Genomic DNA, 20,989 nt, shown 5'->3' with positions numbered 1-20,989 from the left:
CATTTCCTAATCAGTACTTGCTACTGAAGAGAGTTAATAGCAGCCCTTTTGATAATGCCTTACAAACATATTTGATCCTGAATCCTGTTGGTAAAATGTTTGAGCACACTAACCATATGGATACATTTATTATTTCAAATATATATAAATGTATTGCTGTACTATGTATGTAATGAAAGTTACATAGATATGCTTTAAAAGGTTGGTATGAAAGGTGATCTAATATTTTTTGCCTCCTCTCCATGTGTTTCTCCCACTTTGAATATAGTACCTTAGGGCAAATATTCTACATTTTCTTATCTCTGTAAGGGTAAAACCTCAGTAGTGTTAAAACTTTTGCATTTTAAACATTAACTCAACAATGGCGTGAAAGGCTTTATTGCTTTTTAAATGAATTTATGGTATTGTTTAGTGCAGGTAGGGTAGAATTTTTAGGTCTGGGGAATATTCTGAAATCATGACTCCTAATATTTACTGTACCTATTTTTAACATTGTTCAGTGATAGTTTTAATGAGATTAGAAAAGTGGGAAGGGGAGGCAAGGGATAGGTCTGGAAAAGCCTGTGTTGATTTACATTATAGTTAATTACACTATAAATATTGGTAGCAGATTTTGAATGAAATGTCTCCTTGAGGAATTGCTAATTGTAGAAAATTAGCAGTTAGTGCACCCAGACAGAGTTGCTCAAAAATGGGGTAAATACCACTATTATTGGAGAATGAAAAGACAGTTTTTAAGGAAGCATCAATACTTCAGTATAGCAGCTTGAGACAGGTTTGGCTATTTTAAGCCTGCTCTGTTACCTCTGAGACCTAAAAGAAGCAGAACATAAAAATGAGCCTCTATCAATTTGAAGCAAACCTAATCTCTGTGATCATAGCTGTGGTCTAAATCTATTAAAGATGTTCAAATTCAGTGTCCTTGGTATCACTGTGGGTTGACCTGAGGAGAGAGCAATAAACTTGTGTATTATAATTCTGGCTTGAAGATATGTGCTTGGAAAGTGAAACCGACAGTCAGCGTTTTGTGTCTGTCTCTAAGCAGGCCAAGAGCCTATATAAAATGACAGGTGAATTTTTAGGAAAAGAAACCTATAATGTTTTCCTATTTAGTAGGTGACAGTATGTCCCAAGATAACACAAGCTTAAGGGGCTGGAACAAGCATGGTTATTAAAGGCTAGCAGTTTCTCAGTTCATACAAATTGAATTTTTTCATAGGCTGGAAGACTAGTAATATAGGGTAGAGTACTGAAATAAATTAGCATAGTAAGTGAATTTATACACTAAGGCATGTGAGCACTTTGAATTTAAGGAAGATATTTTATTACTTCTTCACAGAAAAAGGCAATTTTTAAATTCTGCATTTGATCTCCCTGTTGATAGATTACATCATTTTGATGATTATCCACAGAAGTGGTTATTATATTGATGAGAATCTTTTTCTCTTCTCTCTCTTTTTCAGAATTACTGATTTGAGGAACATAAAAAGAAGATTGTATTTATCAACAGTCCATAAGGAATTGTCTTCAACCCCTCTTCATGCAAAAATCCCACTCTTCATGATCAAGCGCAAAATTGTAAGTGTCATATGAATATTGCTTAAAATATTAAATTTATTTCAGTAAATATTAATTCTGGGCCTACTCTATATATGAAGCATTTGTTAGGCTCCATGATTGTATTAAAAATGAATAGATGTATTCTCTTCCCTACAGTGATCGAGCTTAAGATTTATGAGGTGGAAAAATATAATTGTTTGAATATCTAGAGTATCGCCAAAACTGTGATGGGAAGCACAGTAGAGAGAGTGTACTGTTGGTGCAGTGAAGGGATGGACACCGATCTGACCGCAGGATGAGAAAAGGTTTCACAATTGCACTCAAAATGGCAACCCACTCCAGTACTCTTGCCTGGAAAATCCCATGGACAGAGGAGCCTGGTGGGCTACAGTCCATGGGGTCGCAAAGAGTCGGACACGACTGAGCGACTTCACTTTCACACGCTAGTAAAGTCATGCTCAAAATTCTCCAAGCCAGGCTTCAGCAATACGTGAACCGTGAACTTCCAGATGTCCAAGCTGGTTTTAGAAAAGGCAGAGGAACCAGATATCAAATTGCCAACATCTGCTGGATCATGGAAAAAGCAAGAAAGTTACAGAAAAACATCTATTTCTGCTTCATTGACTATGCCAAAGCCTTTGACTGTGTGGATCAGAATAAACTGGAAAATTCTTCAAGAGATGGGAATACCAGACCACCTGACCTGCCTCTAGAGAAACCTGTATGCAGGTCAGGAAGCAACAGTTAGAACTGAACATGGAACAACAGACTGGTTCCAAATAGGAAGAGGAATACACCAAGGCTGTATATTGTCACCCTGCTTATTTAACTTCTATGCAGAGTACATCATGAGGAACGCTGGGCTGGAAGAAGCACGCGCTGGAATCAAGATTGCTGGGAGAAATATCAGTAACCTCAGATATGCAGATGACACCACCCTTATGGCAGAAAGTGAAGAAGAACTAAAGAGCCTCTTGATGAAAGTGAAAGAGGAGAGTGAAAAAGTTGGCTTAAAGCTCAACATTCAGAAAACTAAGATCATGGCATCTGGTCTCATCACTTCATGGCAAATAGATGGGGAAACAGTGGAAACACTGGCTGACTTTATTTTTCTGGGCTCCAAAATCACTGTAGATGGTGATTGCAGCCATGAAATTAAAAGACACTTACACCTTGGAAGGAAAGTTAAGACCAACCTAGAAAGTGAAAGTGAAAGAAAGTGAAGTCACTTAGTCGTGTCCAGCTCTTTGCAACACTGTGGCCTGTAGCCTGCCAGGCTCGTCTGTCAATGGGATTCTCCAGGCAAGAATACTGGAGTAGGTTGCCATTTCCTTCTCCAGGGGGTCTTCCCAAACCAGGGATTGAATCCAGGCCTCCTGCATTGCAGGCAGACGCTTTATCCTCTGAGCCATCAGGGAAGCCCACAATATGCTGACCAACCTAGACAGCATATTAAAAAGCAGAGACTTTTGCTTTTTACTTTGCCAACAAGGGTCCATCTAGTCAAGGCTATGGCTTTTCCAGTTAGTCATGTGCAGATGTGAGAGTTGGACCATAAAGAAAGCTGAACACCAAAGAACTGTTGCTTTTGAACTATGGTGTTGGAGAAGACTCTTGAGAGTCCCTTGGACTGCAAGGAGATCCAACCAGTCCATCCTAAAGGAGATCAGTCCTGGGTTTTCATTGGAAGGACTGATGTCGAAGCTGGAACTCCAGTACTTTGGCCACCTGATGGGAAGAGCTGACTCATTTGAAAAGACCCTGATGCTGGCAAAGATTGCGGGCAGGAGGAAGAGGGGATGACAGAGGAAGAGATGGTTGGATGGTATCACTGACTTGATGGACATGAGTTTGGGTAAACTCTGGGAGCTGATGACAAACAGGGAGGCCTGGTATGCTGCACATCATGGGGTCGCAAAGAGTCAGACACGACTGAGTAACTGGACTGAACTAAACTGAACATGAAGGAGATTGTTCTTGGCATGGACTTTGAAGGACTGTATTAGTAGAATTTCAACAGGTGGAGATGAAAAACTGAGCATTTCTAGCATAAGTGAAAATGTGTAGGCTGGAAAGTGGTTCATATTTGGAGAACAGAGAATGACGCATCATTGTTACCAGGTTTCTTAAAGTAGCCTTAAGGAAACCTCAGTTCTGTAATCCAATAGCGTGGTAGATTTGTGTAACCTCTGAGACCCCAAGCAGCATAATGTATAAGTAGGTAAGCAGTAGGTTCAGTTCAGTTCAGTCGCTCAATCGTGTCCAACTCTTTGCGACCCCATGAATCACAGCACACCAGGCCTACCTGTCCATCACCAACTCCCGAGTTCACTCAAACTCATGTCCATATAGTCAGTGATGCCATCCAGCCATCTCATTCTCGGTCGTCCCCTTCTCCTCCCACCCCCAATCGCTCCCAGCATCAGAGTCTTTTCCAGTGAGTCAACTTGTCGCATGAGGTGGCCAAAGTATTGGAGTTTCAGCGCTAGCATCAGTCCTTCTAATGAACACCCAGGACTGATCTCCTTTAGAATGGACTGGTTGGATCTCCTTGCAGTCCAAGGGACTCTCAAGAGTCTTCTCCAGCACCACAGTTCAAAAGCATCAATTCTTCGGCGATCAACTTTCCTCACAGTCCAACTCTCACATCCATACATGACCAATGGCAAAACCATAGCCTTGACTAGATGGACCTTTGTTGGCAAAGTAATGTCTCTGCTTTTTAATATACTATCTAGGTTGCAGTAGGTTACAGGGTAATAAATTTCGACCTGATATGACTGACTAGTCTTTTTCAAATGTCAGTCATTTCAGTACTATTCTCAAGACTTTACCCTGTTTGTATACTAACTGCTCCGGTGTAAATAATACATTCCTTTTAAACCAACTCAACTTTTTTTTTTAACTTAAATTTATTTTTTTTTAAGTTATATCACACTTGTGAATAGAAAACCAGTATAACTTTCCAGAAATAGAAATTAACAATAACAATAAACATACTGAAAACAAACTGTATTTTAGAGTCTAATTAAGTACTATTTCCTGTTAAGGGTTCTGTCCTGAGGCCTACTCTTTTATTAACAGGAGTTTATCACGAGTTAGATACATGTTGAAGTATTTTCTTGGGCATAATTAAGATTGAAACAAAACTGATCGAGGGAAATTTTTATTCTGTAATCCATAGCCATTTAATGCCATGCCCATGAACAATCTAAAACCATTTCACATATAATGCATATTCCACTCTTTGGGAGCCACTTTAGAGAGAAAAGGAAGCTATTAAGCTTGGTTTACAGAGGAACATACAGTCAATTCTGTGCTTGGGAAGATTAATCTGGTAGTGACATTTGGAATGGCTTGAGGGGACTAAAAAGTACAAACGAGGAAAACATATGCAGTACTCCAGATTGGGATTAATTTTCACTTTCATGTATTGGAGAAGGAAATGGCAACCCACTCCAGTGTTCTTGCCTGGAGAATCCCAGGGACGAGGGAGCCTGGTGGGCTGCCATCTATGGGGTCGCACAGAGTCGGACACGACTGAAGTGACTTAGCAGCATCAGGGCAATAGCAGTAGAGGAATGGATGAGAGATAACATCAGAAGCTTATGGTCCGATGAACTAAGACACATTTAAACAGAACGGTTCTGTATCATGTAGTACATGCTATGTGAGCAGAACCCGCAGTGACTGGAGCACCAGGGGAATGATCAGAGAAGGGCTCCTAAAGAAGAGGATGCCTGAGCTGGGCCTGAAAGATAAGAAGGCATTAACCAGCTTGAGTGGGGGTGGTAGTCCTAGAAGAGAAAAAGTAGCAGTAAGAGTAACTGCATGAGATGTGCAGGTAAGTCCAATAATTCACTGTTGCTGAAGAGAGACCAGTAGGAAAGTAGGAAGGCTGGAGAGGAAAACCGGGCAACCTCCTTTATGTTTACAGCCACAGATCCTGAACTTTCATCTCATAGGTGATAGGGAGCTACTGAAGGGCTTGCAGCAGGAGTGCATGGTCAGATTTGCATTTTAGATGGAATATCACTTTGGAGGATGGGTGGGAAGGATGAGACTGGAAGTCAGCAGGATAGTTAGAAAGTCAATGCAATTGTAGCAAGAAGGTAACTCCATGAGAGCAGGGTTTTGTATCATTTTGTCAGTCTTGTATCCCCAGTGCCTATAACAGGACCTGATTCCTCCTAGACACTTGGAGATTCAGATGGTAAAAAACCTGCCTGCAGTGCAGGAGACCCAGGTTCAATCCCTGAGTTAGGAAGATACCCTGGAGAAGGGACTAGCGACCCACTCCACAAATAGCAATCTGGAGAATTCCATAGACAGAGGAGCATGGTAGTGATAGCTTATTGTGAATGATGTCGAATTCGTGATCTCCAAAGAAGATTTATCTTCAGGACCAAAGACCAGGTTTGATCACTCAAGAGCTTTTGTGTAGCAGAGTTTTATTATATAAAGGGACAGAGGAAGCTTCTGACATAGACATCAGAAAGGGGACAGAGAGTGCTCCCCTCACTAGTCTTAGCAAGGGAGCTATATATCTTTTTCAGTTGGTTAGTACAGTAAGTCAAAAGAATGTGTAAAGCTTGTAAATGTCTTACCAGACCCACTCCCAGAATATACATTTTAAGATAACAGGATTAGTCAGAAGGTTCTTAAGAAGGAAAAAGATGTCCTCAAGCAGGATACATTGTTGTTATATAATCATTGGTACAGAGTTTAAGGGAAAACATATCCTTGAGCAGGATGAGTTGTTTTGTTGTGCAATCATCAGCTCTGGGCTTAAAGAAAAAAATATTTGTAATTTTCTTCTCCTTGAGAATCCAGACCCCTCTATTCCCCTTGAGAGCCCCAGACCCCTCTCTCCTCCTCAGAGACCCGAGACTTCTTATCAACCTACCTAGGAATTGACTCTCCAAGTAGGCTACAATCCTTGAGGATGCAAAGAGTTGGACATGCCAGATGTTCAAACTGGTTTTAGAAAAGGCAGAGGAACCAGAGATCAAATTGCCAACATCCGCTGGATCATGGAAGAAGCAAGAGAGTTCCAGAAAAACATCTATTTCTGCTTTATTGACTATGCCAAAGCGTTTGACTATGTGGACCACAATAAACTGTGGAAAATTCTTCAAGAGATGGGAATACCAAACCACCTGACCTGCCTCTTGAGAAACCTGTATGCAGGTCAGGAAGCAACAGTCAGAACTGGACGTGGAACAACAGACTGGTTCCAAATAGGAAAAGGAGTACGTCAAGGCTGTATATTGTCACCCTGCTTATTTAACTTCTATGCAGAGTACATCATGAGGAACGCTGGGCTGGAAGAAGCACACGCTGGAATCAAGATTGCTGGGAGAAATATCAATAACCTCAGATATGCAGATGACACCACCCTTATGGCAGAAAGTGAAGAGGAACTAAAAAGCCTCTTGATGAAAGTGAAAGAGGAGAGTGAAAAAGTTGGCTTAAAACTCAACATTCAGAAAACTAAGATCATGGCATCTGGTCCCATCACTTTATGGCAAATAGATGGGGAAACAGTGAGAGACTTTACTTTGGGGGGCTCCAAAATCACTGCAGATGGTGACTGTAGCTATGAAATTAAAAGACGCTTGCTCCTTGGAAGAAAAGCTATGACCAACCTAGATAGCATATTAAAAAGCAGAGAGATTACTTTGCCGACAAAGGTCCATCTAATCAAAGCTATGATTTTTCCAGTAGTCAGGTATGGATGTGAGAGTTGGACTATAAAGAAAGCTGAGCGCCAAAGAATTGATACTTTTGAACTGTGGTGCTGGAGAAGACTCTTGAGAGTCCCTTGGACTGCAAGGAGATCCGGCCAGTCCATCCTAAAGGAAATAAGTCCTGAATATTCATTGGAAGTGCTTCCCTTGTGGCTCAGACGGTAAAGCGTCTGCCTACAATGCCGGAGACCTGGGTTCAATCCCTGGGTCGGGAAGGTCCTCTGGAGAAGGAAATGGCAACCCACTCCAATATTCTTGCCTGGAATATCCCATGGATGGAGGAGCGTGGTAGGCTACAGTCCATGGGGTCGCAGAGAGTCGGACATGACTGAACAACTTCACTTTCATTCATTGGAAGGACTGATGCTATATCTGAAACTCCAGTACCTTGGCCACCTGATGTGAAGAACTGACTCTTTGGAAAAGACCCTGATCCTGGGAAAGATTGAAGGTGGGAGGAGAAGAGGATGACAAAGGATGAGATGGCTGCATGGCATCACCAAGTTGATGGACATGAGTTTGAGTAAGCTCCAGGAGTTGGTGATGAACAGGGATGCCTGTCATGGGGTCACAAAGAGTCTGACATGACTGAGTGACTAAAATGAATTGAACTCAGCATACATGTGGCACCTAAAATCATGAGAATGGATGAAATTGCCTGCAAAGAGCGTAGAGAATGGCAGCAGCAACAATAAAAGAGACTAGAGGAGGAAATGCAAGGACTTGCCCAGGAAAAGGGATGGGCAGAGGAAGAAGAATGCATGAAGGAGGCAGGGCAACAGTGAGAAAGTGATATGAAGCATGAAGCATAGTGAAATGTGTAGAAACCAACAAAGTTTTGCTAAGAGAAAGTCAGTATGTGAAAAATATTGGGGAATGTGGTTATCAAGAGGCCATAAGTAACTTCATTAACAAGTTTTGATGTATGAATTAGTGCAGTGGGCCGAGCAAATGGAAGGTGGAGACATGGGAGCAACCTGACCATTGTTTTTAGTAGGCAGATCCACTGGGCTTGATGCTAAAGTGGATATAAATAGGGAAGGGGGAGGAATCAAAGATAACTGAGGTTTTGAGTCTGGAAATCTTGGAGATTGAACCCAGTAACTATACATAGAGCTGGACTGTGGAATAAATTGATGGTTTCTGTTTAAAGGAGAATTATTTTAATTTATTGTATATTAAACATTCATAAATGCAAAGGATTAAATGCAAATACTTCAGTTATTAAGGTTAAATTATTTAAGACATTAAGGAAATGCTTTAGTGCCTTACAAATGAAATTATATCCATCGTCTTATATTTGGGTATGATTTCCTTATTCATCTAAGATTGTTTAGAGTTAAATCATATGTAAGACCCATACATTATTCTGTGTGTGTTTAATAAATCAGGATTGTCATTACCTTGCTTTTGTGACTTCAGTCACCCTTGTCAATTAACTAACTGAAGTTTCTGAATATGGTTTTGAAATCTGAACCAATCATTCTGTACATAATTATAATTTACACACATAGGCCAAACTTTAGATAAGGATTTTATCTCCTATTTGCTCTTTAGGTGCTACATCTTCCAGGAAGCCCTCCATGGTTTTCCCTCTGTTGACTAGACATTTTTGGGTACAGTTATCATCATTACCGTCCACAGATTCATAATTCTCATAACACTTGTTCACCCAGCACTTTAATTCTATGTTTACTTGTCTGTCTCCCCCTTTAGACTGTCACCATGTCTCATTTGGCTTTTATCCCTAAGTCCTTATATGTGTAGAATATATTAAGCGCTTAGTAATTGTTGAACAATCGACAGGTCCTAATATGCCTACTAACTTGGGACATAAAATAATGAGTTTATCATGGACAAATTGTATAAGCTTTCTAATTTGCTTACCTGTTCTATAAACATCCAGGGATATTCAAGCAACTGATAAGAAACTCGATTCTAAAACTTTATCTCATTTTTCTTCATCATCACCCCACCACACCCCATCCAGGAGATACTACAGCAGCAGAGGGTGTTTCCTTTCCACTACTAACATAGTCTGTTCCAAATGAGTCCTTATTGGATCAAAACTGAGTCATGTTTTAAGGGAAATTTCCACAGAGAGCAGTAAGGTTACATAGAGCACTCCATTCATTCAAAATGCCATGACTAGGGTTCTCCCTGGTGTTGGTGTGATATTGGGCCCAGTTCTCTGCTTTTTGCCAAAGCACTTTTCACTTTTTTCTGCTTTTAAAGCGCCATAGATACTTTGTTGATAAACTTCAAAATTTAGTATTTTAAAAGCATTTCAGCTGACATTTTAAAATCAAGCAATTTCACATAAAATTTCTGACCTCTTTTTTTTTTAATTGAGACGTTAACTGACTCTGCGCTCTTGAACATCAAGAAGTCAGAGCTGAGTGGTAATTACACACTTTTAATGGAACTTTAAGTTCTCCTATGAAGTTTAACTTCTCCATTCATAAGAATGTGGGTACAGTCAGAGCTTTTCTGCTTCACTCATTTAAGTGACCTACCTGGCCCCTCTCAACTATAGTTTGCAACCCCTAATTTTGAGGAAATACCCAAATGGTCCACTTTTCCTTGGTTCCTTCGCTAAAGCCTTCACATAACCAGACCAAGCAAATAGAGTTGATATTTTTATAGCCACACCAACATGAATATTTATTTAGAGGCTACTTACTGTTCCAGTTACTGTAGAATGTTCACCCTATCTAATAAAAAATTTTATTTTTCATGTTATTCTTAATTATGATGGATTCATCTTAACATTTACCTTATAACACTTTATACTTTTAATTTAGGTTTTCAATGACAAGAGCAGTTTTAAAAGTTAATAACCATCCTATTAAATAGTGGAGGTAGCCACTTAGTCAGGACTCACTGAAATCAATCTTACTTCTTCTTTAATATAATTTCAATTAGTTGGTGATGGTATCAGATGAGCATCAATGTCTTGCCACCAAAGTATGTATTAATGTACAGTGAATTTAATTCTATTTGAATAGGAAGTCTGGGGATGAGATACTGCTGAAAATGAATCTTTCATTGGAGATATAGCAAAGTAGTATGATAAATTACAGCAACAAATTCTTTTAGTAATTTTTACCACTCAGACACCCACTGTTTGTCATTTAAATAGATAGAATTACTCTTTAGGAGTTGTATTTTCTTGTACCACAACTCTGATGGAATATTTATAGGTTTTATTACAGACTGAAAGTGTGGCATATTGTTTTTAAATTTTTCCCTTAAAGATTATTTTTCCCATAGAGTCAATTATTTAGAAATTTTTTCATTCTCAACGATATTTTAATTTCATGAGTGTCAATGAATGAGTAGAGAAAGGGGGAGACAGTTTTTAGATGTATACTCAACATATAATTAGAGAATGGCTCCTCAATAAGATCATTCTAATGTAGAATCCAAAATAGTATTTATGGTACTTAAATTTGATGGTTTGTAAATGTTTTCATTGCAAATCATTTATTATCTGTTTTTCACTCTATTCACCTGTCTAGTGTGGTTGTTGAAGAGATTTTGGGAAAGAAGAGCACTCTCATGCTTTTCTCTGCTGACCCTGAATGGTTATGTGTAGTGGGAACAGCTACACACAAAAATGTTTGTTCCGAGAAATGAATGATTACCTAGTATAAGGATCTCTGTCTTTTCAAATCACATGAGCAGACAGATATTGTTAAAGTGTGGGCCTCTAGACCTAGACTGTAGGGTGTTTGACTCCTAGTTGTCACCTCCTGTCTTTGGGCCCCTGGGAAAGTCAGTTATCTCTCTGTGCTTCAATTTCCTCATGCTGCTGCTGCTGCTGCTAAGTCGCTTCAGTTGTGTCCGACTCTGTGTGACCCCATAGACGGCAGCCCATCAGGCTCCCCCGTCCCTGGGATTCTCCAGGCAAGAACACTGGAGTGGGTTGCCATTTCCTTCTTCAATGTGAAAGTGAAAAGTGAAAGTGAAGTCGCTCAGTCATGTCTGACTCGTAGCGACCCCATGGACTGCAGCCTACCAGCCTCCTCCGTCCATGGGATTTTCTAGGCAAGCGTACTGGAGTGGCTTGCCATTGCCTTCTCCATAGCAACTATGGAATCTGCTGTATAGAGTTGCTAGTATTAAATGAGTTATTACTTTGAACTGTGCCAAGCTCATAGTAAGTGCTTTAGTTAATGTTCAGTTCAGTTGCTCAGTCGTGTCTGACTCTTTGCGACCCCATGAACCACTTATTACCATTTTACTATTTTCTCTTGACCTGAATCAATGTTTTATAATTTGTGAATATGTTATCATAATAAAAGCCTAAATTTGCAGTTTGTTTCAGTGAACAGATATCTGTTGAGCCCCTTCTGTAGGCCAAGGTCTGTGACAAATGAAAGGAATCCAAAGGTGAATGAAGCACAGTCTTTTCATCAGGGAGATTATAGTAGGCAGAGGAGGCAAACGTATAAACAGTTAATGATGATGGACTGTGTTAACAGCAAACTAGTCTTAGGGTGGGGAATGCTGGTAAAAGGAAATATCAGACTTGCCTAACCAAGTTGGAGCTTGTTCTAAGTGGAGATACTGGAGCTAAATTGTGAATACACACCAATGAAAGCATGGAGGTTCGTGTCATGTTTGATCCCTTAACTGGGATGTATAATGAGAATGTACAGACTCACAATGCTGGAAAAGAAGGCTGGATGAAACAAACCTTGAAGGGCCATAAAAGCCATGTTAAAAAGTTTGTTTTTTAGTCCACTAGAGATTTATCTTTAAATGTTAACATGGAGAAGTCTCATGATGTCATCTGTGTTCTAGAAAATGAGTACATTGTCAGAATAAAAATAGCTGGAGTCTGAGAGACCAATTAAAAGTCTGTGCAAAGTCCAGGTGAGACATAATTAACCTGAAAATGAGTATAGTAGCAAGGAAGTAGAGGAGAAGGACATATAAAAGATACTTCAGGAATTAAATCAGTGAGAAAAAAAAAAAGCAAAGGGAGAAAATGGCACTGAATTACTCTGGTGCTTGGAGCGGGCAAAGTAGTTGTGTTACCAACAGGGTAAATGTTTGGTGGAACAAGACCCAGTTTCCCCCAAGGTCAGTTTCCCCCACAGTCAGTCTCTCCCATCAGGAAGCTTCCATAAGCCTTTTATCCTTATCCCTCAGAGGGCAGACAGAATGAAAACCACAGAAAACTAATCAAACAGATCACATGGACCACAGTCTTGTCCAACTCAATGAAGCTATGAGCCATGCTGTGCAGGGCCACCCAAGACGGATGGGTCATGGTGGAGAGTTCTGACAAAATGTAGTCCACTGGAGAAGGGAATGGCAAACCACTTCAGCATTCTTGCCTTGAGAACCCCATGAACACTATGAAAAGGCAAAAAGATATGACACTGAAAGATGAATTCCCCAGGGCAGTAGGTGCCAAATATGCTACTGGAGAAGAGTGGAGAAATAACTCCAGAAAGAATGAATAGAGTCAAAGTAAAAACAATGCCCAGTTGTAGATGTCACTGGCAATGGAAGTAAAGTCCGATGCTGTAAAGAATAGTATTGCATAGGAACCTGGAATCTTAGGTCCATGAAACAAGGCAAATTAGAAGTGGTCAAATGGCAAGAGTGACCATCAACATTTTAGGAATCAGAGTACTAAAATAGACTGGAATAGGTGTATTTAATTCAGATTTCCATTATATCTACTACTGTGGGCAAGAATCCCTTATAAGAAATGAAGTAACCTTCATAGTCAACAAAAGAGTCTGAAATGCAGTTCTTGGGTGCAATCTCAAAAATGACAGAATGATCATTTCCAAGGCAAACCATTCAATATCACAGTAATCCGTGTCTATGCCACAACCAGTAATGCTGAAGAAGCTGAAGTTGAACGGTTCTATGCAGGTCTACAAGACCTTCTAGACTAACACCCCAAAAAGATGTCCTTTTTATTATAGGGGACTGGAATGCAAAAGTAAGAAGTCAAGACATACTGGAGAAACAGGCAAATATGGCCTTGGAGTACAAAATGAAGCAGGGCAAAGGCTAACAGAGTTTTGCAAAGAGAATGCACTGGTCATAGCAAATACCCTCTTCCAGCAACACAAGAAAAGACTACACATGGACATCACCGGATGGTCAATACCAAAATCAGATTGATTATATTCTTTGCAGCCAAAGATGGAGAAGCTCTAAACAGTCAGCAAAAGCAAGACCGGGAGCTGACTGTGACTCATATCATGAACTCTAGTTCCTCTGCCTTTTCTAAATCCAGCTTGCAAATCTGGAAATTCACGGTTCACATACTGTTGAAGCCTGGCTTGGAGAATTTTGAGCATTACTTTGCTAGCATGTGAGATGGGTGCAATTGTGTGGTAGTTTGAGCATTCCTTGGCATTGCCTTTCTTTGGGATTGGAATGAAAACTGACATTTTCCAGTCCTGTGGCCACTGCTGAGTTTTCCAAATTTGCTGACACATTGAGTCACAGCATCATCTTTTAGGATTTGAGAATTGCCAAATTCAGACTTAAATTGAAGAAAGTAGGGAAAACCATTCAGGAATGACCTAAATCAAATCCCATACGATTATCCAGTGGAAGTGACAAACAGATTCAAGAGATTTGATCTGATAGACAGAGTGCCTGAAGAACTATGGACGGAAGTTTGTGACACTGTACAGGAGGCAGTGATCAAGACCATCCCCAAGAAAAAGCAATGCAAAAAGACAAAATGGTTGTCTGAGGAGGCCTTACAAACAGCTATGAAAAGAAGAGAAGTGAAAGGCAAAGGAGAAAAGGAAAGATGTACCATTTGAATGCAGAGTTCCAAAGAGTAGCAAGGAGAGATAAGAAAGCCTTCCTCAGTGATCAATGCAGAGAAATAGAGGAAAATAATAGAATGGGATAGACCAGAGATCTCTTCCAGAAAATTAGAGATACCAACGGAATATTTCATGCAAAGATGGGCACAATAAAAGACAGAAATGGTATGGACCTAACAGAAGCATAAGATATTAAGAAGAGGTGGCAACAATACACAAAAGAACTATACAAAAAAAGATCTTCATGACCCAGATAACCATGATAGTGTGATCACTTACCTGGAGCCAGACATCCTGGAATGCAAAGTCAAGTGGGCCTTATGAAGCATCAGTATGAACAAAGCTAGTGGAGGTGATGGAATTCCAGGTGAGCTATTTCAAATCCTGAAAGATGATGCTGTGAAAGTGCTGCACTCAATATGCCAGCAAATTTGGAAAACTCAGCAGTGGCCACAGGACCGGAAAAGGTCAGTTTTCATTCCAGTCCCAAAGAAAGGCAATGCCAAGGAATGCTCAAACTGCCACACAATTGCGCTCACCTCACACACTAGCCAAGTAATGCTCAAAATTCTCCAAGCCAGGCTTCAGCAATACGTGAACCATGAACTTCCAGATGTTCAAAAAGGATTTAGAAAAAGCAGAGGAACAAGAGATCAAATTGCCAACATCCGTTGGATCGTGGAAAAAGCACAGGAGTTTCAGAAAAACATCTACTTCTGCTTTAGTGACTACACCAAAGCCTTTGACTGTGTGGATCACAACAGACTGTGGAAAATTCTGAAAGAGATGGAAATACCAGTCCACCTGACCTGCCTCCTGAGAAATCTGTATGTAGGTCAAGAAGCAACAGTTAGAACTGGACATGGAACATAAGGACATAAGGATAAGGGGATCAAATCATGTTGAAGATAGAACAATCCTGAATATGTACACACCTCATAACAGTGCTTGAAATTGCATGAAGCAAAAACTAACAGAACTGAAGAAAGATAAATGCCCAATTATAGATGAAGATTTCAACCCTCCCCTCTCAGAAATTGACAGAAAATCAGTAAACTTGAAAAATGCTATCAATCAACCTGACTTATATGACATTTCTAGAATGTTTACTCAAACAGCTGCAGAGTAACACTGTGTTCAAATGCACATTGAATTTCCACCTATATATGATATATTAGGCTGTTTTATTCTCAGCAAAGTTAAAGACTGAAATTATACAAAGTATGTTCTGTGACTATTAAAGTTAATAACAAAAAAGGTAATTGAAAAATCCCCCAAGTACTTGAAAATAAAAAAACATACTTCTAAATAACCTATAGGTAAGCAAAAATTACAGAGAATATTAGAAAATAATTTAACTAATATTTTACTAATTTTAACTAGTATTAAAAATAAAGCATACCAAAATTTGTGAGATGCATTAGAGGTATCTAAAGTATTCAGAAAGAAGTAATCAAGAGAGTAAGTCAGTAAAATGGAAAGTGAACAATGGAGAAAAAAATCAATAAAACCAGGTGTGGATTTTTAAAAAATATTTAGTAAGTGATAAACCTAGACTAATCAAGCAAAAGACGGACCACACACACACAATGTCATTATGAAGATAAGATGTAAAGGAAAAGGAAAATAAGGAAATATTATGAACAATTTTGAACTTCCCAGGTGGCTCAGTGGGTAAAAGAATCCTCCTGCAGTACAGGAGATGTGGATTAGATTCCTGGGTCAGGAAGATCCCCTGAAATAGGGCATGGCAACCCACTCCAGTATTCCTGCCTGGAGAATCCAATTAACATAGGAGCCTGGCAGGCTACTATCCATAGGGTCACAAAGAATCAGACGTGACTGAGGTGATTGACCACATATGCATGTATGAACAATTTTATACTAATAAATTTGATAATTCAGATGAAGTAGGAAAATTTTTTCAAAAAACAAATTGCTAAAACTGATACTAAAAGAAACAGAAAACCTGAGTAGCCTTATATCTATATTTAGAAAATGAATCTGTAATTTAAAACATTGCCACAAAGGAAATCAAGGTTTGGATAGATTTATGGGTAAATCTCACCAAACATTTGAGGAAAAATAATGCTCTTAGATAATAAGGGAGAAAGAAGATTTTCCAGTTCACTTAATAAAATGAGGCAGCATAATTCTTATACCAAAACTAGGAAATGTAATTCCCAAAAGAGAACTATAAATCAGAATCACTCGTCAACATAAACATATGGATCCTTAACATCATGACAAAGTAGTGTTTATCCAAGAATTCAAGGTTAATCTTACAATTTGATAATTAGTGTAATTTATCATGTTACAGAATAAAGGTAAAAAATTGTAAAATCATCTCAGTGAATGTAGAAAAATCAATTGATGAAAATTCATCGGCCATTGTGATGGCTCACATCAAACTATCACCAGAAGGAAACTTGTTCAGCTTGATCAAAGACCACTGTAAAAACCTACAGTTCAATCATATTTAATGATGAAATGCTGAGTACTTACCCCTCAGATGGGGAACAAGTCAAAGATATCCACTCTGACAACTTCTGATCAGCGTTGTATTCGGAGTCCCCCCAGCAAGTGCAATAAGATAACAAAGAGAAATTTTATAGCATACGGATTGAAAAAGAAGTAAAAATTTCTGTCTTTGCAGACAACATAACCATCTTGTAGAAAATTCTAGGGAAACTACAAAAACCAAACAAAACCTAGTTAAAATAAGTGAGTTTAACAGGGTCATAGAACACAATGTCAGTATACCAAAATCAATTTTATGTTTCTATATAGATGTATTCATAGCAAGAAACAATTGAAAACTCTATAAATTTTAAAGACATTTACAACAGCGTCAAAAATATTCAAGAGTAAGTTTAACAAAATATATGTTAGCCTTTTACATTGAAAACTATAAAACGTTGCTTAGAGAAATTGAAGACCTAAATAAATGGGAGCATGTTGTTAATGAATGAGAAGACTATATTTCTTAAGATGCCAATACTTTTTCAGTAAATCTGTAGATTCAGTCTGATCCCAATTACAGTCCCAGCAGGCTGCTTCTTTTTATTTTTTTTCAGAATTTAATAAGCTACTTCTAAAATTCACATAGAAATTCACAGGTCCAAGAATAGCCAAAACCTTTTTAAAAAGTAAAATTTATATCTGATGATTTCAAAACTTCATATAAGGTTACAGTAATCACGATATTATGTACCTGGCAAAGATACCAATAAAAAGTTCAGAACACCCACACATGTATACATCAACCAAAGCATCAGAGCAGTTCAGTAGGCAGAGAAATTTTTTTTTTTTTGAGAACTGGAAATTCTGAGTATATACAAGAAAGAAAAATGAACCTCAACCCATATTTCATACCATTTACAAAAATTAATTTGAGATGGATTATAGATCTAAATGTAAATACAAAAAAAACTAAGATATTTCTTAGGGCCCAGAAAGCATTAACCATAATTAAGAACTTAATTGACAAAATAGGCTTCAATGAAATTTAAAACTGTGCATCAAAAAGATATTAAGAAAATGAATAAGCAAGCCACAAAATGGGAGATGATATTCTTAATATATATAACTGACAACAGACTTTTATTGAGACTAGATCCTACAACTCTGTAATGAAAAGACATAACTGTTTTTAAGGAAAAAATAATTCAACAGATTTTTCCATTTGGTTAAATAAGTATATGAAGAATAGCTCTATACTATCAGTCAAGGAAATACAAGTTAAAAAAACAATTACCTCTACTACTTCACCCACTAAGAATGGCTAAAAGAGACAAGAAATACTAAATGTTGTTGAGATGTAAAGCAGTTTCATTAATTTCTAGTGTAAGTGGAAAATGGTATAACTACTTTGAAAATACCTTTGGAGGTTTCTCATAAAGTTAAACATTTGCCCTTTGATCCAGCAGTTCTACTTCTTGCTGTCTATCTAAGGAAATGAAAATATGTATATACAAATCTGCATTTCACAACAGCTTTATTTATGATGGCCAAAATGTTGAAATAACTCAAAAACCCAACAGCAGAAGACTGAACAAATGGTGCTGTGTGCACAGGGTGAGGTACTGCTCAGCAGAACAAGAATGAACTACCAATGCATGCATCACACTGATGAGCCGCAGATGTTAACCTGAGTGTGAAAAGCCATTTACTGTGATTTCATTTATGTAAATAGAATAGGCAAAACTAATCTAAGGTGAAAGAAATTAGTGCTTTCCCTTAAACGGTGTGAATGTGGAGACTTGGTTGGAAAGCTGCACAGACGACCTGTATGGGGTGATTGAAATGTTGTATACCTTTATGAGTTACGGTATGCAGATGTATGAGATGGTCAACACTCATCAAACTGTATCCTCAAAGTCTGCATTTCATGGTATGAAAGTCAGAGAGCTTATAGGCTAAGGTTCATTGAGCATTTACCATATGCTAGACACTATTAGAAGGGCTTACATGTATTTAAACATTTAGTCCTAACAACACTATGAGAGATGCGTCGTTATTACCACCATTTTACAAATAAGGAAAGAGAGACAGAGAGAACACATAACTGCAAAGATTATATAACTAGTAAGTGGTAGAACCGGAATCCAAATCCAGACAGTTTGGCTCTAGAGCCCAAATCCTTGCATCCCTGGGAGGAATATATTTAAAAGGTGTTGTCACTAGAGGTTAACTGGAGAAACAGAATATAGTTCAAATTTTTTTAAGTATTTCTGGGTAATGAAATTAAATCTCAAGATGTGACCACATGACTAGATTAAGGAGTAAAGAGGAGAGGAAGACTTTTGAAGGAAAGGCGGTTAAGGGACTTTTAGTGTGTTGAACAGTGTATCAGAAGGTAAGAAGAACCTGGTCCCAGTGTTTTCCAAGAATGTGTATAGGATGGTGTGGTTTTACTCAAGTGTATGTTCTCAAGTGGTGTGTCTGAGGAGGTATAAGGAGTGAGTGGAGAGTGATGTGAAGCTGAAAGGGTGGAAGTGCAATGCCTCAGGTTTCAAAAAAGGTAGGGTTCACAGTCAGAAGAGTAGACTCTCTCCCAGTGCCACAGTCCCATGGCTTCAGAACTGAAAGCTCTAGAACCACAGGTAAACTCTGTAAGTGAGCTTCAACTCTAGACTTGAAGGGGAAGTAATACCTCAGAGAAAAGTCAGGTTTCATTTAAAGTAAGGCGTGTAGGACCGTTAAACCATATGTGTGCTCAGTCATGTCCAACTCTTTGCAGCCTCGTAGACTGTAGCCCACCAGGTGCCTCTGTCTATGGGATTTCCCAAGCAAGAACACTGGAGTAGGTTGCCATTTCCTTCTCCAGGGAATCTTTCAAACCCAGAGATCAAACCCAGATCTCTTGCATCTGCTACACTGGCAAATGGATTCTTTACCACTCACTAGTGCCATGTGGGAAGCCCGTAGGACCCTTAAAAGAATATAGAGAATATAAGTACTTTTCAGTAGTACGGATTTCTAAGGGCACAGTGAAAGGGCGACTTGAGGATTAGCAAGAGAATGATGGGACAGCTATTTGAGGGAGAGAGAGCTTGCTGGAGGAGGATAGGAATTGGGAGGTAGGGATTGATTGCTGAACAGGTATAGTAATGGTACTTCTGCAAGGAACTTGGTTTTCCTTGATGCAGTCATGAGCTACAACATTGGCAGCCCCAAATTCCAGTCCTCCACTACATGCTTTCCATATTAAGGGGTTGCTGCTGCTGCTAAGTCACTTCAGTCGTGTCCGACTCTGTGTGACCCCATAGACAGAAGCCCACCAGGCTCCCCCGTCCCTGGGATTCTCCAGCCAAGAACACTGGAGTGGGTTGCCATTTCCTTCTCCAATGTGTGAAAGTGGAAAGTGAAAAGTGAAAGTGAAGTCGCTCAGTCGTGTCCGACCCTTGGTGACCCCACGGACTGCAGCCTACCAGGCTCCTCCATCCATGGGATTTTCTAGGCAAGAGTACTGGAGTGGCTTGCCATTGCCTTCTCCGATTAAGGGGTTGCAGTGACTTGCTTTTCATGGGGAAATAACTTTTACATTGGTAATAGGTAATTACTTCTCCTGCCCATGCTGAAATTACTATTTCAGTCTCTCTGCTTGCATCACTTAATAAACACAATATGTTGTTGAGAAAGATGGACAAAGTCATTGTAAGCAGATTTTCTGTTGAGAAGTTAAAACTTAAGTGAAAAATTATTTTAAAAGGCACAAGAATAAGTCTTAAATGCTTTTTTTGTTATTTTGGGAGCATGAAAACAGAAGTTCTAAAATTCTGGAAAGATGGACTTTAGAATTTCTGGGTTACAAAATTGTAGTTTTTTGTCATTTCTTTTTAGCAAGGCATTGCTGGCTAGCGCTGTGTACTGTTAACAATCAAAAAAATTCAGGGACAACCAAGAGCTTATTATTGCATGTATTTGAGTGTGAGTGTGTGTGTGTGTGTGTGTGTGTGTGTGTATGCGTGTTTCACCAATACAGTGAAGCCATATTGCCAAAGCATTTCAGTAAAAACTAGAAGTTAAATTCTTTGAATCATGATTTCACCCTTTGGCAGTCAATTCTTTCATGGAAAATTCCATGTTGAAATTAAATAGCATCAACTCTCTTATTAATCCAAGCAACAAACTAAGCAGAACTGTCTCTTCTCTATCAAGACTGGTGTTTTTCCTGTGCTTATTTCTCAAGGACCTGTGATTGTAAATATTTTAGATCAGGAGCTCTTCCCTGCTGAACTAGAGTTTCACATAGGGGTAAAGTGATTAGAGATCAAGAAAAATGTCAGAAAAAGCCAATTTTAAGGGTGAATGATCCCCAGTGATAATGAAAATATTTTATAAAGATCAACTGTAATTCAG

General features: G+C 38.9%; 1 protein-coding gene across 12 annotated transcripts in view; it reads left to right on the top strand.

Moving 5' to 3' along the window:
- CFAP20DC (CFAP20 domain containing) overlaps positions 1-20,989 on the top strand; it is a 269,101-nt gene that overhangs the window by 101,550 nt on the left and 146,562 nt on the right. For all 12 annotated transcript variants that reach the window (XM_088831654.1, XM_055414220.2, XM_055414224.2 and 9 more), the window contains one exon: positions 1,464-1,578. In XM_088831654.1, coding sequence (XP_088687780.1) covers positions 1,464-1,578 — 115 coding nt within the window. The remainder of the gene's footprint in view (positions 1-1,463; positions 1,579-20,989) is intronic.

This window comes from Moschus berezovskii, chromosome 24, assembly GCF_049115385.1.
Source record: "Moschus berezovskii isolate FMDL1 chromosome 24, NW_MosBer_1.0, whole genome shotgun sequence".
In the NCBI taxonomy this organism is placed as follows: Eukaryota; Metazoa; Chordata; class Mammalia; order Artiodactyla; family Moschidae; genus Moschus; species Moschus berezovskii.
The sequence above is the reverse complement of the archived record's forward strand: the minus strand, read 5'-3'. Positions and strand labels throughout refer to the sequence as shown.